This window comes from Atractosteus spatula, chromosome 9 (genome assembly GCF_055471065.1).
Source record: "Atractosteus spatula isolate fAtrSpa1 chromosome 9, fAtrSpa1.hap1, whole genome shotgun sequence".
In the NCBI taxonomy this organism is placed as follows: domain Eukaryota; kingdom Metazoa; phylum Chordata; class Actinopteri; order Semionotiformes; family Lepisosteidae; genus Atractosteus; species Atractosteus spatula.
This window is the reverse complement of record NC_142714.1, coordinates 45,217,554-45,238,615: the sequence shown is the minus strand read 5'-3', so window position 1 is coordinate 45,238,615 and position 21,062 is coordinate 45,217,554. Positions and strand designations below refer to the sequence as shown.

General features: G+C 36.2%; 1 protein-coding gene across 2 annotated transcripts in view; it reads right to left on the bottom strand.

Annotated features, from left to right (window-relative positions):
* Window positions 1-21,062, bottom strand: part of stard8 (StAR related lipid transfer domain containing 8) — a 56,236-nt gene that overhangs the window by 8,650 nt on the left and 26,524 nt on the right. For both annotated transcript variants that reach the window (XM_088925492.1, XM_088925493.1), the window contains exons 2-9: window positions 14,282-14,353; window positions 10,158-10,239; window positions 8,103-8,166; window positions 6,379-7,691; window positions 5,681-5,854; window positions 4,981-5,140; window positions 4,583-4,781; window positions 3,716-3,926 (exon numbers count right to left, since the gene is read on the bottom strand). In XM_088925492.1, coding sequence (XP_088781618.1) covers window positions 3,716-3,926; window positions 4,583-4,781; window positions 4,981-5,140; window positions 5,681-5,854; window positions 6,379-7,691; window positions 8,103-8,166; window positions 10,158-10,239; window positions 14,282-14,353 — 2,275 coding nt within the window. The remainder of the gene's footprint in view (window positions 1-3,715; window positions 3,927-4,582; window positions 4,782-4,980; window positions 5,141-5,680; window positions 5,855-6,378; window positions 7,692-8,102; window positions 8,167-10,157; window positions 10,240-14,281; window positions 14,354-21,062) is intronic.

Here is a 21,062-nt window from a genome sequence, read left to right as displayed (position 1 = left end):
GGCTTTGCTTCACCACTTTCAACGCTTTCAGTAATCTCAACTTTTCTTTGACTGTACAGTATACATATTTTTTTTCTTTTAGTGATCATTTCTACAGCTCAGTTAACTTACTAATGAATGGCCAGTTCTGAGTAAAAAGAATTTGGAAGGGATTCCTGTTCTGACCAACTCATTTTCAAATTCAATGTGTGCTGTACCCTTCTAAGAGTGGTTTGAAAGTTGAGCAGATAATATAGTTTTACTTTGTGTTTGGGAGAGTACCACAAGAATGCATATGCACAATGCGAAATAAGTATAATTTCTTGTCCCAGCGTGTGTCACTAAAGTATTTGACAGTTAAGTATGATTCAGTTGTTTTGTTGTTTAATGACCTATCATAATTAAATTATTTTCCGTATGTAACTGATATTCGATCTGAAAAATGTGTCCTGTCTGTGCCGGATGGCCTCTGCCAAGTGCTAAGATAATATCAGATACAGAATTCAGAAATTCTATAAAGAATCATTTTTTAATCAGAGAACCCGCCTACAGAAAAAAAACACAAACCCTTGTATGTGTGCATAAATTGAGCACTTAAAAGTTGGAATCTGTATTTATCGAAAATACATCTGACAACATCATGTGAAAAAATGTAAAAAAACATTAACAAGCTGCATTGCTTCTAACAAAATATTAAACATGCAATACATGTGTGGAATAAATTTTACCAAGAAAAACAAAATGCATTTCAGTGCCCTATATTCAAGAAAAATGTGTTTCACTGGACAATGAAGTCAGTAAATAAGTTCATTAGCACGAGTGCAATACAAAGGAACATGTTCTCCTTATGAACAGTATGAAGCCTTCAGACTAAATTTTAAGATGTGAAACACTGGTACTGCTTGAAAGTTATTCAATAGAGCTCAAAGAAAAGCTTGAAAAGGCACTGTCATTAACGCAGTCATCTTCTTTAAAACTTAATTTGGGAACACACATCACTTGATTGATGGGCTTACACTTGACAAAGCTAGAGAATCTATCAACATATTGACCCTCATCATTGAAGACTACAGAGTTTGCCCTCTATTCCAAAGCAATAAAACATTCAGTATCTGCCTTGGGAGATATGATAATAATCATGGTACATCTCTAACTGTGATGAAATGAAATTCAGTTTATTGAGTTTGCACTTTAACAGCAACCTCTTACTGATGCATGTATCTCTGTCATATACTGTATAACCCTCCATGAGAATATATCTGGTATGGTAATGCCTTGGATATTATATCAATGTTGTTATTATGACAATTACATCACTAGTGACAATTAATCTCATTATTCTAGAACAGTGATTTTTAATCCTCTGATAAACTGCAGCCTTTTCCAGTTCCATATCCCTCATCTTAGGAAGCTTGTATTAAATAACATCACATTCACTTGGTTCAATGTTTGTTCACACTAAATGAATGCTATGTATTTGAGTCTTTTTGGAACAAGACACATAAAGATACAATCGTTGAAAGAGAACATCCCCATCTCCACCATTCTAGTCCGCTTCCATTTCCAGATAGGTCCCTCAAGTACTAATACCGTACACTTGCTCATGGAAGACTGAATACCATAAGAACTTTGAATGTTTAAGACTACAGTTTTGTTATTGATTTTAATGCTATAATGGAGTATTATTCACCTGGCAAGTATAGACATTAATCGTGGCAATTATAAGCAACATACTATACTGTATCTATTCTGAAATTGTCACAAAAGAAAAAAAAAATTACAAAATCAACTAATTTATATATGAATATACAGTGAATGTATATGAGCCAGTAGATAGGGTATTACAAAGACTACTGTTCTGAATGTGTAACACTGAATAATAATAATAATAATAATAATAATAATAATAATAATACTTTACATTATTACTGAGAACTCCCCTCTACCACCAGTGTGCAGCACCCACCTGGATGATGCAGCGGCAGTCACAATGTACACAGTACGCTCACCACACACCAGCTATCAGTGAGGAGGCGAACAGAGCAATGAAGCAAGTTCATAAATGGGGATTATTAGGAGGCCATGATTGGTAAATATGGCAATGGGAAACTTGGACAGGTTGCCAGGTTAACAACCCTACTCTTTTCTAGAAATGCCCTGGGATTTTTTTATTGACCACAGACAGTCAGGTTCTCAGTTTTATGTCTCATCTCAAGGACAGCATCTTTTTACAGTATAGTGTCCCTGTCATTATACTGGGGCATTGTGACCCTGACAGACTGCAGGGTAAGCAACCCCTACTGGCCCCACTAATATCTCTTCCACCAGCAACCTTAGCTTTCCCAGCTTCAGCTTCTGGCCAGGCTCACACCTGCTTAGATTCAGTGGGTTGCCAGTTGTGAATTGCAGAGTGATATAGCTTTTGGCGTCATTTCCACTGAAAGGAATGTAAAACGAAGTAGCACAGATCTGATTTCTATTACCTTGGAATTCAGTAAAAGATGAGTAAATCTTACCTTAGACAGCTAAGCCAATCAAAAAACAAAACGTTCTTATAACAAGAGCAAACACTGCAGTGTGAAAGACATGCCTATTCATAAAATTCAACAGCATTTTGACAAGGCTGCCAACAGCAGCTTTCCCTATTTTTGTGAAAGGGTACATTTAACAGGGCAGGAGAAATAAATCTCTATAAGAACAAGACATTTTGCTTCAAAATTCCAGGGTTCACTGGTTATGACAGCCTGACAAGCTGTGTGAATAAAGACACTAGAGACACTGTAGTTCCCCTGATTCTGAGTATCATAAGAGAAATGCTTGAGAAAATGGCAAGGACTATCTAATGTGATGCTGAAGATAAGACTGTACAGATACTATAACTGAAATACTATTAATATAGGGTGGAAAAGAACAATTTTTCTCAACCAGCCTTCATAACCTAAAAGGTTAGGATTAATAATCAGATAATTTTCTGATTATAGATTTACAGTAAAAAAAAACAAAAAAAATGTAATACTTTTACATAACCTTTTTTTCCAACTGAGAGAGCAGCTAATTGAAAATTACAAGCAATAATGAAGAATGAAGGAAGAAACAGTGGACTTTTTTGTTCCAGACATCTGCTTTTTTCAGAGACAGCAGTCACCTGTACCTTGTGGACAAACATTGCTTTTATTATTTAAACTAATATCTTTATTTTCTTTTGATTAAATACAATAATAGTTTGAGTTCTTCATGAAATAACCGTACCCCATTCTGAAACATTGACCCATTTTTGAAAAAAATTCAGAATTTCAACACCCCTATTTACTACTAATCTACAGCACAAGATTTTAAAGAATATAGTATTAATAACTCATTTGTGGCAGAAAGGGTTCACACATTTATCTCAATTGTGCATTCTCTTTGAAGTATCAGTACAGTTCATTCTAAATGATATTACAATCTAAGGTCTGAATCTGATTGTATTAGAAATAATATCTGCAGCTGTGAAGTTCTTTATCGGAGACATCTTACACACTCCCTGTCACATCCCTGAGTTTCTCCCTAAAGACAAGAAACTAACATAAATAAATGAAACCCAAAGGCCGGCAAACTACTGTTGGCTACTAGGATTGTATGTAGATCAACTAAAAGGTCTAATTGTCCCCACTGCCAGCGCAGTGGGCTTCCTTTGCAGAGTTGCTGGGACTGCAAGTTTCAGCGTCAAGACAATTTCAAAGAGAAATGTTAGTACCTGGGGGAGGTGCCCTCCTTTTTGGAGACATTGAGATGGAAGATGGAGGGGGCCAGGCACACAGCCAGGTTGCCTGCAGTCATCTGGTTATCCTGGGCGGAGGCAATATCGCTCAGGAAGTAGAGCAAGGTCTGCAGCACTTCCCGGTTCTCATCCGGCAGCAGGATGACCGCCGCCTGTGCTGCCTGCAGACGCTGATCCTTTGGGACACCTGAAACAAAATGGGAGTGAACTCGACTGGATCGAGAGAGAAAGGACAAGTGAGGCTGGCCAAGAATATAATTAGCTTCAGAGCAAAAAGGATGTGCGCTGTAACAGCCTGACGGTAGACGTACCCTTTTTTTACAAAGTAAAGTCCACTACATTTGGATCTCTTTTCCTGTTTCTCTCTACCTCCTGATAAAATTGTCTTGGTCTTTCTTCTGAAAGAAAAACTGCCTCTCTCTTTAATGTTCTTTTTCAAGCCTGAAAGGCTCTCATTGTTAGTACAATGCAGCCTGCCCGTGGAGATACTCCAATTTGATTAATCTAAACAAGCAGACATGACCGTGATGTGGCAGAAAGGACAGGATTCAGGTTATTTCATATAAATGCAAATTCAGCCTATGTTTCTCATAGATTTCTTGTTTTACTTCACTTGTTGAAGAGCAGAGTAGATGTAGAATAAGAAATAGACGGCAAAACAGAGATCACAAAACTCTTTAATAAAGAATAAGCAGAACAAAATCCAAAAAAAACAGGGAAAACAATTATAATACGTCACTTCTGTTTCAGCTTGATTAACGACTTTTTTAAGGCGCAGATCAAAAACAAAAGAATGCCGGTGCAGCAGGCTGTGGCTTCCTGCTCTTTTATTCTCATACTCACATTGGTAGATCTGCAGGAATGTGTCCGTCAGCTTGCCAGTAAAGACGGGCTCTGGAAGATCCCTGAAATACTGTTTCAACATGTCAGCTACATCATAGGCCGACTGTCCCTCATAGCTCACGTGATCAGGGGAATTCTCATTGAGCTGCCTTAGCATCTGGATCCGAGACTTCACTCCTGATTTACGGAAAATACCAACCTATAGCAAAGGAAAGTTTTTTTAAAAAGGGATGTAACTGATAATCAAAATAATTCGAATGTCAGTAAAAAAAGAATTTCAAAATGACAAGAATGAATCTGTACATTTAAGGAAGCTTAATAACACCTTTCTAGAATACTGTCCTTCTGTCATATTTTTGAAAATCAAAGCAGGCTATAGTAAAGAAAAATTGCCCTACCTGGTCTAGACACCGACTCCGGATGTATCGCATGGCTTGCTGGATGCTCTGTGGAAGAGGTTGCCCACTTCTCTGTACGTTGATAATGGGGGGGACACCAAAGACATTCTTGTCCCTGTAGTCAGGAACTTTGCTTCTTTTCATGAACTTTGGTACCGTCCTACCATCATGAAAAGAGCACAAATTTAGGTCAACAAACATGCACCGTCAAATCTATGCAGCATGGGTAAGCAATATTTAATGCCCAGATGACTTGTTAACAGTTTGCACAAAAAAATCTATTGTACTTCGGGTTAATAGGGTAACTCTGTAAGAGTACATTCAATGAAATTATAAAAGACTCTACTTTATGTGGTCATCAGAAACAGTAAGAAACACTGATTCATTTGAAAGTGAGTCACAGGTGCTGGGACATTCATGATATTACACACATGCCCAAATGAAAACATGCATTCACTCATGTACTAAAACAGGTTTGTTTTTACAAATTTGACAGCCATATTTGATGGAATTATAAACACATTTTTCAATATTTTAGCTAATTAAGATAAACAGTAATTTAAATGTTAACCACAGATGCAATGGGAGATCTTGGCAGTCTTTTGTGTTTGTTTCTCCTCTTCCTAAGTATGCATTATACATAGAATTTAAAGGAAAAGCTTGCAGTTATAATTTAGTTTCCACTGAGCATAATACTAACCAGCTCCAGCCCTGCTTGTTGGGCACTGAGTATTTTTCCATCATGGCAGTCAGTCTCAGTAGTGAGAACTTCTGCAGCAGGTTCAGTTGGGTTGCTGATTGCCGGTTTATCTCCAGAGATGCTGAGTTAAGGCTTGGCCTGTGAGAGTTCTGGAAGCTGTGCCACCGTAGTTTCCTAAAACAACAAGGTCATATTTACGAAATTTTATATCTTATATGTTTTCTGACATGACAACTTACATTTTCTCATTTCCCCATAGTTCTAAGTCACAGCAAACTACCAATTGGTACAGTATTTTCAAACCAAGTTATACTGATAAAACTCCCTCAACAAAGTAGATTTGTTCAGGAAAGCAGACTTTGAGGAGTTCAAGTTTACAGAATGCATTTGAAATGTAAATGGTAACTCCAGAAATCTCCATTTAAAATAAAACACAACACAAACAATGTAGCAGGAACCAAAGAATTTCTGTCATATTACAATTTCTACTTTACCCCTATGAATTACAGTACACACAAAGTTACAGTAACCTCAAACTAATCAAACACAAAAGAATTCTGTATCAGTATTATCTTCTTAATTACATTAACTTATTATTACATCAAATTACTTTCAATGCCATATTATTAAGTAACTGCATTCTTATACCTAGCTTATTCTTCAAAAATAATTTTCTGAAATAAAATACACTTTCTGACCTGTTTGGCCTAGTTAAAGATGCGCCCACACCAGAATCTCTCCGATCCCTCATTTCCATCTCTTCTGCTTCATTTAATGAATTCCCTGTACTGTCAAGGTCACTTGCTGCAGTTCCCACATCTGACATGGACTGCTCTTCAAAATGGAGACTAGAGGGGTAAACGTTTTCCTCTGTTAGGTCAGAGTCAACATCCTCAAGTTCTGGACAGATTCTCTTTGACCAGAATTCTACATTCTGCTGTAGCCCATGGACATGCTGAATGATATCATCCAAGTGCTCAAAAACATCCACCCTTCCCATATTAAAAATTTGTTCTGAGCTGCCAAGCACCTCTGGAACATTGTCATAGACACTCCCTGTAGAACTACAAGAATTCCTTCTTGCATGAAATCTTCCAAAGCCTTGAGACTCATTGCTGCTACAGACTGAAATATCAATTGACATATTGCCTGAGGCCCAGCTTGAAATATTATCATTTGGAGTTGGACATAAACTCTCAATGGAGAGAGATTTGGGGAAAGTCCCTGGCTTATGGTCTCTGGGAAGATGCACAAATGAATTCTCCAGCACATGTTTGTGTTCTGTTTGGCTGGGATTCTTCAAACTTATCTCATAGTCCTCTAAGTAAAGTCCACTACATTTGGACCTCTGTTTCTGTTTCCCTCTACCTCCTGATGAAGAAAGATCAACTGCAGTCCTACAAATTGTCTTTGTCCTTCTTTTGAAAGAAGAACTGCCTCTCTCTTTAATGTTCTGTTTCAAGCCTGGAAGGCTCTCGTTGGTAGTACAATGCAAGCTCACAGGAGGTTGTAGAAGTCCGTTTTGGCTATTCACACTTTGGATGGCAGAGTCCTTTCCATTATCAATTTCCCTTTCTTTATCTTTTCGCCTGAAAGATTCAAGTTTCCTCAGGAAGCTCTTGGAATGCTTTTTTGGTTTCTCTTTTGATGTAAGGAGATCTTTAGAAGAGCAGGACTCTGTCAAGCTGTGACTGGAGAGTGCAGTCGAGTCAGAACTGTGAGAGGTAAATCTGGGAAATGGCTCCGCTATGGAAATCTGACAAGGAGTTGTTCCTTTTGTGCTCCCCGCACTGCAACTGCTGTGGCTGTGAATGGAAGTGGCTTCGAGGTCACTGAAGTCACTCAGGACACTCTCCCGACTGGCTGAAGTCTTCATGGTGGTCTTAAGAACCTCGGTGCTATGAGGTGTGGGAGCAGAAAGGGACCCCAACCTAGACCATCTTTTGCTATCCCGTTGGAATGCCCAACGGTCACTGATGGCACACAAGTCCTCCTCCTCTGAGTCTTCACTCTAAACAGAACAAAACTGTGATTTAACAGCAAGCAGATCTTATCAGCGCTGCAAAGCTTTTTAATAGAAAGAATGCCTTTATGTCCCATTTTAACTGTAATATGAGACACAACAAAAAGTATTCAAACAGTTTCTACATCTTTTAACATCAAAGTGCTTGGCAGATTCAATTAAATCATTACAGACAAAAATACTCTGTACTTAGAAGTCACAGTGATGTTAACAAATTCACATGATTTTTGGAAAAAAAATGACAAAGCTGAGAATTGAAAAGAACAGCTGCAGAGTGTTGATTCTACAGTTGTATCACAGAATAACGGTATCTTAAATTGGAAAGCTTTCAAATAATTTTACTTACACAAAGGACTGTCAATGATTTATGCAGCTGCTTTTGTTCTTGGTAATGCCTACCTGCTTACGTTGAAAGTGGACTTCCAGCTTCATAGACGCACACTTGTTTAGGGTTGTCAGTCTCCTAAGAGGAAAATAACAAAGCCAAAAATAAAATCAACCAACCTTGTAACCCAAAACTGTTAACACTCAGATAGGATACACACATGACTGCTGAAAGGAGAAGCCCACCCCAGGTACTGTACTTATAAGTCTCAGCTGTCAATACAAAGCAGTTTGCTGAAAAACAACAGGGTCAACAAGCCTTTAGGCAAACAGGACTCGGAGGATGTAAATCCTTTATAAATTAATAGAGCTTTTGAATAAGACCAACCCAGCAAATTCTTTACCTCAAAGCCATAAGACTCCACAACGTTTTATTTACTTTTTTTAAGAGAATTAGATTTAAGGTTATCTTAGAAGAGCAAAACAGTTCATCATAAACACATGTAACAATATGCTTTCTCAATTATTCTTTCATTTAATAGTGAAGATTCTATTTAGATCACAAAGTTTCACAGAATATTGTAGAGAGAGAGCACTGTTTTCCCGATTATACACATTCACAAGGTTTAATCTTTCTGGCTTTTAATTCAGGCGTGAATGGTTTACATTTTAAAGTTCAAGTTATTTTTGGAATATTCCACAAAAGCAAGACTTATCAGCAATTGGAAGCACTTTTGTCTGTCACTAAGCTGCTGGTGTTGAGGTGAAAGTAAGGAGGTACAGTACCTACAGTACACATGCAGTAATTTAACAAAATGTGTTCACTGATAAAACTTTGGCATTCACATAATCATGCAATCCACTCGAATATACTAAACTTATGGAGTAGTACATAATATATTACAATGTCTCACATTTAAAATTGTTTTCCGTTAGTATCTGTTTAAAGTGTAGAACATTAAAGCCATTGCTCTAGAAATACTGGACAAGTTGGGGAAAAACTGACAAACCCAACTGATATTAACCATGAAAGATAGTATTTTCTCAATTAGTCTCTCTAATATAAAAAATAAAGCTCACATGAATTTACAATAGGGTAAAACTTGTTTGAAGTGTTGATGAGTTTGAAGAGTGAAGAGTTTGAAGTGTTGATTTAATTTTTGGAATTAAACTGGAATTAAACTGTTCATGTTACTAGGATTAAAGCAAAACTCTAAGTTTTTGTTATTTCTTTATCACTGTAGAAAAGTTGACTCTGAAAGCTTAACAACAAATTCACTCGTGCATTTACTGACATGTAAAACATTACTGAGAAAACAAATGAACTGCCCCGTGGGTATGACAGAATACAAAATCTACTGGACACTTGGTTTCTTCTTCAGGGAGTTATGTCTAACTTTATTTGAATATGAAAGGCCTATCACATCCCTAGGCCATAAAAATCACATTTGAAGAACATTTTTTCACAACTAATTTATAAAGTACTCTAATCAATGTGTACTACTCATAGTGCAGTGATAGGGCTAAGAGCAGAGTGAACCTTTAACTGACAAGTCACTTTAAGCACTTTAAAAAATGAGCACAATGGTAAAAGAAATACATGTATTTTTATGAAAAATCTTATTTCACAGATTAGAAACAGCTGTTGTAGTTAAGTTAAAAACATTGAACAGCAATGAGGAAAATATATTCTACAAAATAAATTATAAATATAAATATTCAACACAAATATTTGTTCAACAAAGAATGATTTAGGCCTTTGTTATAAACCCTGGTACCTGATAGTGCTTTGTTGCTTCCCAGAGAGAACGGAAAACCACCCTTATGCACAGTCTCAGGCCTCAGTTTATGTGTAAACAACACTTCCCATGCAGAGAACAAAGTGATTTCTTTTTAAGAGTTCTTTCTTTTGAGATTGTAACAATGCAGTAAAGCAACAGAACAAGCAATTATTGAAGAACTCTCATGTCTATGTACTTACTACTGTAGCAATGAACAGTCATATACTTTCTTGTTGTATATAAAATAGGCTTTCTGGGCTGCTTGTAAATTCTGAAGCACTACAGGTATTAAAGTCTAAAATCCAGAGAAAACGCTATGAATGATGAGGAAACTGACAGCTTTGCTTACCTGCAAAGGGATTTCAGCGAATCCCGGTCAAGAAAATCATGATCTTTCTTCACAGAAGCAATATCAATCGGAAACTGGGAGTCTGAAATGTAAGAATGACAAGTGTCACATCACAGAACAAGTTTACTTTTTATATTTACAGATATACTGTACGATAGACACAGAAGCTTGAGAAAAAGAGATTTCACTGTTAAAATCAAGCAAATAAATACTGTGCTTCCAACTAAATTTTCAACATATAGAGTTAGAGTGAATATATTCAGGGTTTAAGACAGTTGTGCATTAATATTTCTTATTAAGCTGTAAAAAAAACATGGTTCAAACAGACTGCATATCAATGAATTGCCTATGATCCATAACTTTCATCAGTCTCTCCAACTAAACTGTGTAATGATTCCTGCTGTGCCACTGATGGGGGATGGGCTTCTGGTCTTTACTGCAGCTTGATTTACTTAGCAATCCCAGGCAAGACCTCATGAAATTCCTAGGCACATTTAGAATGACCTCAACAAGCAGTATTTTATGGTAAAACCATAAGACCAGCATTAATCTCTTGTATTGAAAGAAAAAAACACTAATTACAAATCTTTTGTTTTATCGCAATGTTCTTAAAGTAGCCAGTTACTTTTTGATTACTCAATGAGTCCTTTGGAGATTTAAAAAACAAACTGCAAGATTGACAACCTGTCATAACATTCTCACTTGTCCATGAATTTATATTAATGCTGTAACCATAGATGTCAGAGTAGTCTAGTAAAGCAATTGAAGCCGAGTATATACCTATTTTCTATGTAATGAACATGAAGAACCATCAAACTGCAATTTATGTCAGGAAAATCCAACTATTCTCATACTAATACTTCATTCACCCTTTAAACTACATGAGACACCTCTTTAAACATACTGTATATTCTGTAGCATATTTGACCTACCTACAATCTCCCTCTTTAATATTTCTCATCTTGCTAAGTGTCTGAAACCTGTTAGAATGTTGCTGTTAAACAGAATTCTTGCTGTCATGTTGTATCCCAGCATAGAGAGGCTTTCTAAATCATAAAGTTCAAAGGAAGGTCTTGCTGAAGTTGTTAAGCCAATGTTCCCAATTTAAATGTTTTAAATAATTTTGTTTCACACTGTAGCAGACATTCTGAAAAATGATGAAACATGAAATATGCATTAAGGCACTTGGGTTTCATCTAAAAAAAGATATCGTATGGTACTTTTCAAATTTGTAAGGGTTTCATTCACTCATAAAAACGACTGTGAAAAACTGCAGTAACTGAAGCATATCTTCAAACAGCTCAATCATATAAGGACAGCAAAATTAAAAAGCTCTTTATTTTACAGATTACAAACAATTAAGAACTAATCAGGACTGCTAACACTTGAAATCATTTTTTTTACATGAGCAAATATGTCTGATTACCAAATAATTAAGGCCCAACTAATAAACAATTTGCAGGTCTCTTTTCTTTGTGAAATGTGTAGTACCACAATCAGAACAGACCTAAATTGTGCTTTTAGATAACAGCAAATTTTCATCCTTGACTTAAGCATACCTTATTTAAATGCGCAAGGTAAAAGTGTGCCAACCCAAACTGGCCACAAATAATTTGTGGAAATTACTCATAGCCAAAAAATGCAACTTACATCACCCTAATACAGCCTTAACAATGGTTTTCATCAGAAGCAAGCATGGGTAGGATGCTGCTTAAGTAGTTTATACACTTGTACTATAAATACAAATGTGACACAGACAGCATAAGCACATGTTTAGCATGTGTTTAGAAATTTCAAGCACTGGTCATAGCAATGACATATATTTGTTAATTTGCAAGATAACACAGCAATGTAGATCAATGAGTTCCATGCTAAAGAAATATTAATTGAAACTGAAGGACAATACTCAAGCCCTTTGCTCTGCATCATTAATAGCTTCTGGATTTTTATGACCAGTTTTATTTAGGAAATGCATCTATTTAATAAGATTATAATTCATCAGTTTTTTCAGACTAATACTCAGTATCAGGATGAATCACAGTTCGCACACGGTAAACTGACTATTTCCATACCGCTTCAATCCCAAAGGGAAAATGGATATGAAATATTTTCTAATATGAAGAGAAGCTTTCTCCTGTTTCAGTTATATTAATGCCTACGTTTTATGCCTGTTTTTTTCCCCTCTCTGTGTGGCTCTTAACATTCCTGCTGTGTCTCATTTCCAGCTATTGTTTCTCCATTCTCCCTCCTCCCAAGGCCACTGAGAGTTAAAAGTTGTGATTTTTGACACATTGCCACAAGCTGAAGGACTGGATGTGGTCAAAGCAAAGCAAGCGAATGTTACTTCTCAGATAAAAAAAAACAAAGAACAGCCTGACAGCCACACTAGTCACTGAGTTTCTTTCTTTTTTGGACTAAAAATGGAGATTCAATTTAAATTCAAAACTAAGGATATTAAATTGTCAGATAATTGTGCAATGTAGAGGTGAATGAGTATCTGACTATATATATATAGATCTATATACAGTATATATCTGACTACTGTATATGGAAGAAAAAGATTCAATCTAGATTGACCCTTGGTGCTTTATTCTGTTCCTTTTAAAATATAATAAATGCTTGAAACTTTATAAAGCTATAGTTTCACATTAAAGAGGGTACCACACCACCTAATACTGTAATGCAGTGCCCATCTGAGTGACATGTGACATCCACTGTGTGCCAGGACCCCCAGTCCCCCCCTCCCCCCACTACACCATAGATCAGGTAAAGAAGTGTGGAATTCCTTCACCAGATTAATGAAATTGGAACTTCGGGGAGGCCAGATTTATGCAAGTGACATGTAGACAGGACAATGAGTTTAACATCCCAATACTTATAATAGTGCCATGGGATACTTTGTAGCTAAGCAGTTAGGACCTCAGTTTTACATCTTATTCAACAGATTTTACTTCATACAGTAAACTACAATACAACACAATAAAGTGTCCATTGTTACTACTGGGGCATGCATCAATAAAGGTCTATAAGGAAGAATATCACCTACTGGTCGACCAATAATACTTGTGAATTATTGCAGAATCCCATTTAAAGCATCCCATGATTGTACTGCCTCTGCTTAGCTTCAGCTACCAAGTTACCAACCTTGCTTAACTACATTCTAATGAGATCAGGCTATGAGGTAGAATGGTGTATTACTGTAATGCTGTGAATTATTTAGCATATCCACTTTACACTGTACTTAATACTGTTTAAAGCATCAAACTTTTCTTAATTAGTATATAAGCATTACATTTTTATACTTGCTCTCAAGTGTCTAGGATTAATTAGCATTCTTAAAGTTATGCACATTCTAACTTGTACAGTACTCTGACTATTATTTAAACAGCAAGAGCCATATAAGAAGTATTAACGGTTTCTACACCTGAAGAAGGCTTCACAGCCTTGTGAATAAACCTACTATTTGTTCCTTTCCAAGAGCCATATAAGCCCATCAAGTGGTTTTTGTTCCCAAATTAGGTTTTAGAGAGAATGACAGCATTAATGACAGTGCTGCTACCAGTAAAAATTGTGCTCTGACAATGCAACTGATTTGGATGATTATAAATCTCAAAACTGATTTATGTGTTGCTATGCTAATCCTGGTATTATTTCCATTTTCACTTATACCATTATTACTTGCATGTGGGTGGTCATGTGTTACTGATATCATTATGCTATTAAAAGTAATTTACCGGGTCTTGCATTGGGAAATCAGCAGGAAGATAAATTTGAAGAAGCGGTCTGCTGATTTTAGAAGGTGACTATTAAATATTTGAGAGTCAGGTCTGAATTTCTTTCTAATTAACTTTAATGGAAAAGGAAATAAAACTCAGAATTTGATAACAGCTTAAAATATCTTTATCAGGCATGTGTTGGAAGTTAAATGTGTATATTTCTTTGGTGCTTTTTTCTGGGGGGGATACAAGCACACAATAGATTATTCATATATGGATAAAAGGATGGAAAACTGGCTGATAAAAAGGTTCTAAGCATCCTAATACCCTCACAACAGCTATGGCTCCTCCTACCTACTGCACTTCTGCATTTGATATACTTGTATTTATGATGCTGGACATTATTACCTTCATACAGCTGTGGATATTGTGGAAAGCCAGCAGCTCGCAGCCAGCTGCATGCTTCTTTAGCCTCAAGTTCTGAAAGAAAAGAGAAAAAAATAGAAACCAGTTGGGTTATGTTGCTTTCTATATTAATCTTGATGCAAACTGTTACAAGCACATACAGTACTGTTTAAGTTCTCCCCTTTATCAGTTCGCATAACTACAAAAGTCTAGATACTGTAAGTCTCATGTCTGGTACTATATTATACAAGGTGAATGTAATTTAAATTTTCAAAAGAAAAAAAAAAGAACACGTAGCTTCAAACCAGCAATCTACTATTGCAACTGAAAGATCAAGAGCAAAAAATGTGTTAGATTTATCTAGAATGACATCAGTTTCAAAATCCCACACATATACAGGTATTTGCTTTTGCTTCCTTGTCAAAGGTAGCAACTAGCAATCGGTAAAGCTATATTTAGTTTGTTAAATATATTAGCTGCAGGCAGTTTAAAGAGGTCTCTAGAAGATCTAGTATCCTGTGAGCCATATTAAAGTCATCCTTGTACAACATAATATCAGCACCATGAAGAATATATCTTACACTTTTAATCCCTTGATCACTTTTAAGTTCAAACATTGTCTTTCTCAAGAGATAACAGCATTTCAGATCATATTGGAGAAGTAACCAAAGCAAAAAAAAAGCATGGTAATTGTCTCATAACTAAATTCTCAAAACAACTGGGAGGATGCATTTATTAATTTGACACAAGATAACTTAATTGTGAGCACTGTAAGAACAGCTGGCTGACAAACAGGATCTATTGTAGTACATCCAGTTTTATTGTGGATCACATCTGCCAGATGGCAAAGTACTGCACAACCCAAGTGGATGGGATATAACTGTAAGTGACCCTCAGGCTTGAGTAGATTGTGTAAAATTTAAATCAGTCTGTTTCAAAGCCTTTTGGAAGAATGTTGTTTTTCGCAGACATGGTGTTTTCCAGAGGCATTCGCAAATTTTATGTCAAGAAAAAAGGAAACCAACTCAAAAACAATAAATACAGTATACAGTACAATGTGACATAACCACTTCAATCATGAGTGTGTTTTACTATAAAATGTCATTCATACTACTAACCATATTAAAATGCAGTATTTTAACATTTGGAAAAAGGAAGAAAGAGTGAAAGGGTGAGTTTTCAAAGTCAAGCACATACTGTAGAACTCTAGTAACTCTTTTAATAAATGAACAATTACCGTGCTACTTTATTTTAGTTTAAGTATGTTGTAAGTTTTTTACACCTGTCTCTTCAGTGATACAAGCTTATCCCCAACACATACAATACCATTTCTATTTTAGAACTAACATATTGTACGCACATAAAATTCCATGTTTTTCAAACACTTATCGTTTGTCCTTTGCAGGGCAATGTATCGAGACAGTAAAAGGGCAATATTCAATCAACAGTAAGAAAAGTAAGTAGAAGATAGTCATTTTTGTGTAAAAAAGTTCAACAACTGTACAAACATAATTCTTATCTCATGTTCACAACTCTGTTATGGCACATAATTGTTTTTATTCCCATGATTAGTTATGCTTTTTTATTTTCTTGAGACTCAGCATTTCATGCACATATCCACATTCCTAAATCCCCCAAGTCCCAGAGTACTAACAAGAGGCCAGAGTTCTCCTGTGTTCCCAAGCTACTTTTTGGCAGTTTGCATTCTTGCTTTAGGGCCTCCCTGACGTAATCCAACAACAGAGCCTGGCAAAAAAAAACATTAAAGAAGAAGTGGGCAGCTAAGACAGAATTTGTGGTTTTACATCCATCTGAGCAAAACAATCAAATACAGTGAAGGAATACTAAGATGTTTCGGATGGCTTCATGTGAAAAATAGCATCTAGACCTATTTCAAAAGGTATCTAAACGTTTGTGAGCTTCGTTATCACCAGAAAACTAGAATAAAAGCAGAGATGGTACTGCTGAAATCCTCTACTTGTATTTAAAGGTGACTAAAATGCTGTATCATTTATGGCCTCACAGGGAGTTTCAGCCAATGAGCAGCTGCAAAAATATAAATATATAGACTTACAAAAGATGGTGCCCTTTTGCTCTCCTTCTTTACAAAATATTAAACGCTAAGAAAAGCTTGAAAAAATGGAGGTGTGTGATACATATTATGACAGAATAACTCATGCTTAAGCAAGATTAAAAAATAATCACCATACCTGTAGCACAAAGGGTGACCAATGAACCGACCACCAGCAGGAAAGTATATCTACCTTCTATTCCCGACTAACTCAACAGCTTTAAGATGGAACATTCAATGTAATTTTCAAATTAAATATAGAATTAGCTTCTTATTTTAAATCCGCCAGGCTGCAGCTTGTTTTCAGCTTTTCAGAAGTTATCTGTGTACTCATGAGGACTGTCAGTCCTCTATTTTTGTCCTGTGTGCAAAACATATATTTAAAGCCAGTGACAAAATGAAAAATGATCTTTACAGAGGAAGTGGTGCTTCCCTCACAGCCCATGTGGATTCTTGTCCCTTCCTGCTGAATGACACTGTGGCTCCAAGGAAGAGTTATTTTACGTACTGTAGCTAAGATCCTCCACATGCCTAACAGACAGATTGACAAACCGTGTCACATGCATTGGGGGTGAAGATATAACAATCCTCTATTTCACACATAAATCATGTGTGCAATGCAAGAGTGGGATGAAACTTTTCAGATTCTCAAATTCATCTGAAATGAACTCATTCTATAATAATCCTTCCTATTTTTATTAATCACATTACATTTCAGACCATAATTCTGAAATGTGGAAAGTTAAAGCTAACACAACTAGATTTTAGATATTGGATAGTATGTAAACATATAAGTACATTAACAAATATACTGTATAATATCATTTCCATCATCTAAATTCTGATCTTGGCAGCTTTTAACCATACTGTACATAAATATATCATGGTTCTAAACAAACATATCACATGTAATTGCAACAAATTCACCAAGTTATCTGGAAAATGACAAGACTTAGCAGCAGTTGCAGTGACATTTTATTGGGCATACATAGCCCAGGAAAATTCATTCTGCCTCTTAACATTTGCCATCAGCACGGGTGACCAACCAGGGAGCTTTACAGTTAAAATGACAAAAATAGTAGCGTATAGCCACCAGTGGATTCCTTGAAAGCTGGATATCTGCGACACACGATTTGTAGCAGGTTGCAGATGCTGTCTGTCTTGTGGAATTCTGTCTCCTTTCATAGATATTATCCTTTCTGGATAATCACGTGCCTGTTCACTGATATCTGAACTCTACTGTAGATGCGATAAATCATCGCAGTTAATCTGACGAATGGAGTTCAGATATGGAAAGCAGTACATCCGCAGTATAACTGTCACACTCTTATTGTGCGAGAAAGTTATGGTTACACAAGCAGCAAAACCACATGCATCGTCCTGCTGACTGGTGGAAGTGAAGCAAATGAGGTCACAGGACTTGATCAATGAAGCGTAGTGCAGTCACGCTGCCATCAACTACTATAAGTGGAGATCAGTAGTGATTATACACTGAAACAAAAACATGTAATAAATATACAAAATCTGCATACTCTTTTTCCCAAAGCATACATGCAATGGGTAAATAATTATATGAATAAATTCAAAAGAATCATAGGATGTTTTAAATTCCCAGTATACATTCAGGGCTTTCTTAATCCAGTATTTAATGAATCTTCTCAGTTTAATTCAATCAAGACGAACCCTAGGGTGAAGGACTACAAATTACATCCCACAAAATTCCACTTATGTAATATCATCATTACCATAATGGTCATTTTAGATCATGCACCTCCTTTTTGATAATCCATTAAAGAGCTCTGGCCAAAGCAGACATTTAACACCTGATTTACAACAAATCAAATAATGTTTCATTAATAACTAAATCAGGAACAATTTGCCAAATTAAATGTCTCCTGCTATTATCTGGCAGGCTGCCAAGGCAGCCATTCATAACTACTTAATGCTATATCCTTCACCCCTGGGAAAAATCCTACACAGGAAGGAGACAGAAGCCTAGGTTAGCCAACCAAATCCTGTGAAATGGGACTTTTAATCAGCTAAGACTAAAATTAGTTTGGACCATAACAGGCTATATAAAAATATACATTTTATATAAATCTACATATACAAAATATATTTTTGTAACAACCTTTAAGTCATTAATTTAATAAAATTGCACATATTACTTTGAAAAATGTGCATGTTTAACGATTCCGTAGAAATTAAGACCTTATCTGATTTTTTGTGGTTAGCTACACATAAAAAATAAAGCCTAACTGCAGAGCACATTTATTTGTCACATCTCACTGCTTACTGCAGATTCTAAAATTAATGGGCTGGAGCATAGAAAAGTTTCTCCAGAAACGTAATTGCACAGTTCTCATATTTAGGTTTATTGGGTAAATATGAGCCTCTGTCAATGGCTAGTGTGAACCGTATAATAATCATCCTACATGTAAACAGAAAGAATATGCAAAGTGGAAATAAACATATGTTTGCAGTTCTGAAAAAACTAATTTGGGTTGTAAAAAAATTGATTAAATCAAAGTGCACTAGTACAGGGGCTAAAATATTCCCCCTTTTTTATATCTTTGGTCATACGTCCTCTGTTATAATTGTGTCACTGTCAAACATAATTGGGTGCAACACATGTTGAAAAAGTGCAGAAATTAAAAAGGCTTAAATTTTAGTTCTTGTATTTGAACTTGACCTTCATCTGCTTTGCAGTGCACACAGTGCATTTTTGGGGGTTTTGTGGTTAAATTTGTCTGATGAAACTAAAAAGAATCTAAAATGTCTATTTTCCCTGTTGACTAAACACACTTCTAGAAAAGTGCATTAAGTTATATAAGTGACTGAGACAACCAGTTTACCAGTTTTTAAAATAGGTGTAGGGAGAATATTCCTGGCTTACATCATTAAAGTCATTTTGACTGAGTGGTAGAGCATCAAACCGAGGGAAGAGTGGGTTCCTTTTATTAATAGTGGAAAACAAGTGACAAAATATCCTCTCAGCTTTTTCTGGGAAGTAATTCCATATATGTAAATGCAGCCTGTGGACTATTCCAGTGATGGATTCTGAATCATAGAGAGATATTAAGGTTCAAAGGTTTTGATCATTTCCAAACTGGACTCAGATATTCACAATTATGATGTTTGTCTATTTATTCATAATGGGAGTTTCTGAAAGTTCAACTTGACGTGTCTGTGTTCGTATCACAGGGTGTGGTACAGTTTCCACTGTGTCTGTGTAGTAGTAGTAATGTAGTCGTAGGGGAGAGAGCTACCAAAGTCGCTGTGCACATGGACAAGCAATGAGGTAGACAGGCCAGACAAGTTCCTCAAGGGGACAGAGATCAAACTCTGGGTGGACCAATCAGTCCTAACCAAGGGGAAAAGAGCTCCCACACTGGAATGAAAGCAGGAATGACACTCAGGTTCCTTGAGCAGCAAGGCTGCACTGCTAACAGTCATAGTGTCCCACTCCTCTACCTAAATTTAAAACACATCATAATTCAGCTTCATTAAAAAACGTCAAATTTTAGATCATTATCATATGAAAAAGCAAGATTGTGGTGCTGCCATGGCTCAAGAACAACCCTATATAATCTCATAAAGCACTAATATTCAGATAAAAAATTATAAGTTTGTGCTAAAATCTTATTAATCAACACCTGAACAAGACTAGAAAGTGTCTCACAATAGACTCTTGGTCAAATCACTGCACAGGGAGAGCAGTTGCAGTACTCAAATGAACACTAAGCACATATATTTAGCTTCAAAATTTTCAATTCTGCTGTTGCTTTTGAGAGCAGGCTTTTGACGGGAGATCAAATGATAGCACATAGTAATTTATCTGCTTAGTTGTTGTTACACTGGTGGGCTGTAAACATAAAGGCTGTCTAAGTTTCTTTTTTGCACACTGCAGCAAAAAATCCTCATAGTACAGCCTGTCACTTCTATAATCAGACACAATTGGTGGTACCTGTCATCTGCAACAAATATATTTACTTTTTCATTTAAATATATAAACTGCGTATGCTTAATATTCTACAATTATCTACCCATGATTTATTAGCACTTACTGTATGCATTCTACAGGGCAGGGTAGTGAAGACTGCAAATGATGTAACCAAGTTCAACCAGGATGTATGAGCACCGATAACTGCAGTTACCCAGGTATCTATGGAGTTCCTGAAGTGGTGACACCCCTCCTCTGTCTACAGCAGACTCTGGAAACAATTGTTGTTGATATTTAAATATAGTTTCTTAAACACAGGTGTTTGTCAACAGCAGTGCTTCAGACACAGGGTGTGAATATTTTTGTTTGCAGCTGGACATATAAAATGTGTTACTACAGCTCAAACTATTGACTCAGAAGACTCTTAAATCCATTAAAGCTTTGATTCTGATTTATTTGGTTACAGGAAGAAAAGGATAATGATATCCCAGGAGCACCTTCTGCCATTAAGCATAGACTGGAACTCACTACACTCTGTGTGGAAATGCATACAAAGCCTTTTACTCCTTTTAGTCCCAGTGGATCCATTTACCAAAGTATAGGACAAAATATTTTCAAATTCATTTCTTGTCTTTCTCTGAAAAGAAAAAATCTGAAAAGGCTTTGCAGGAGTACTGCCAGAATGTTGCTTAAACAGAAACTGTGCTCCTCTTTTATATCATTTTAATTAAACTAAAAGAGCTTGCAGTATACATTACAAAAATACGACG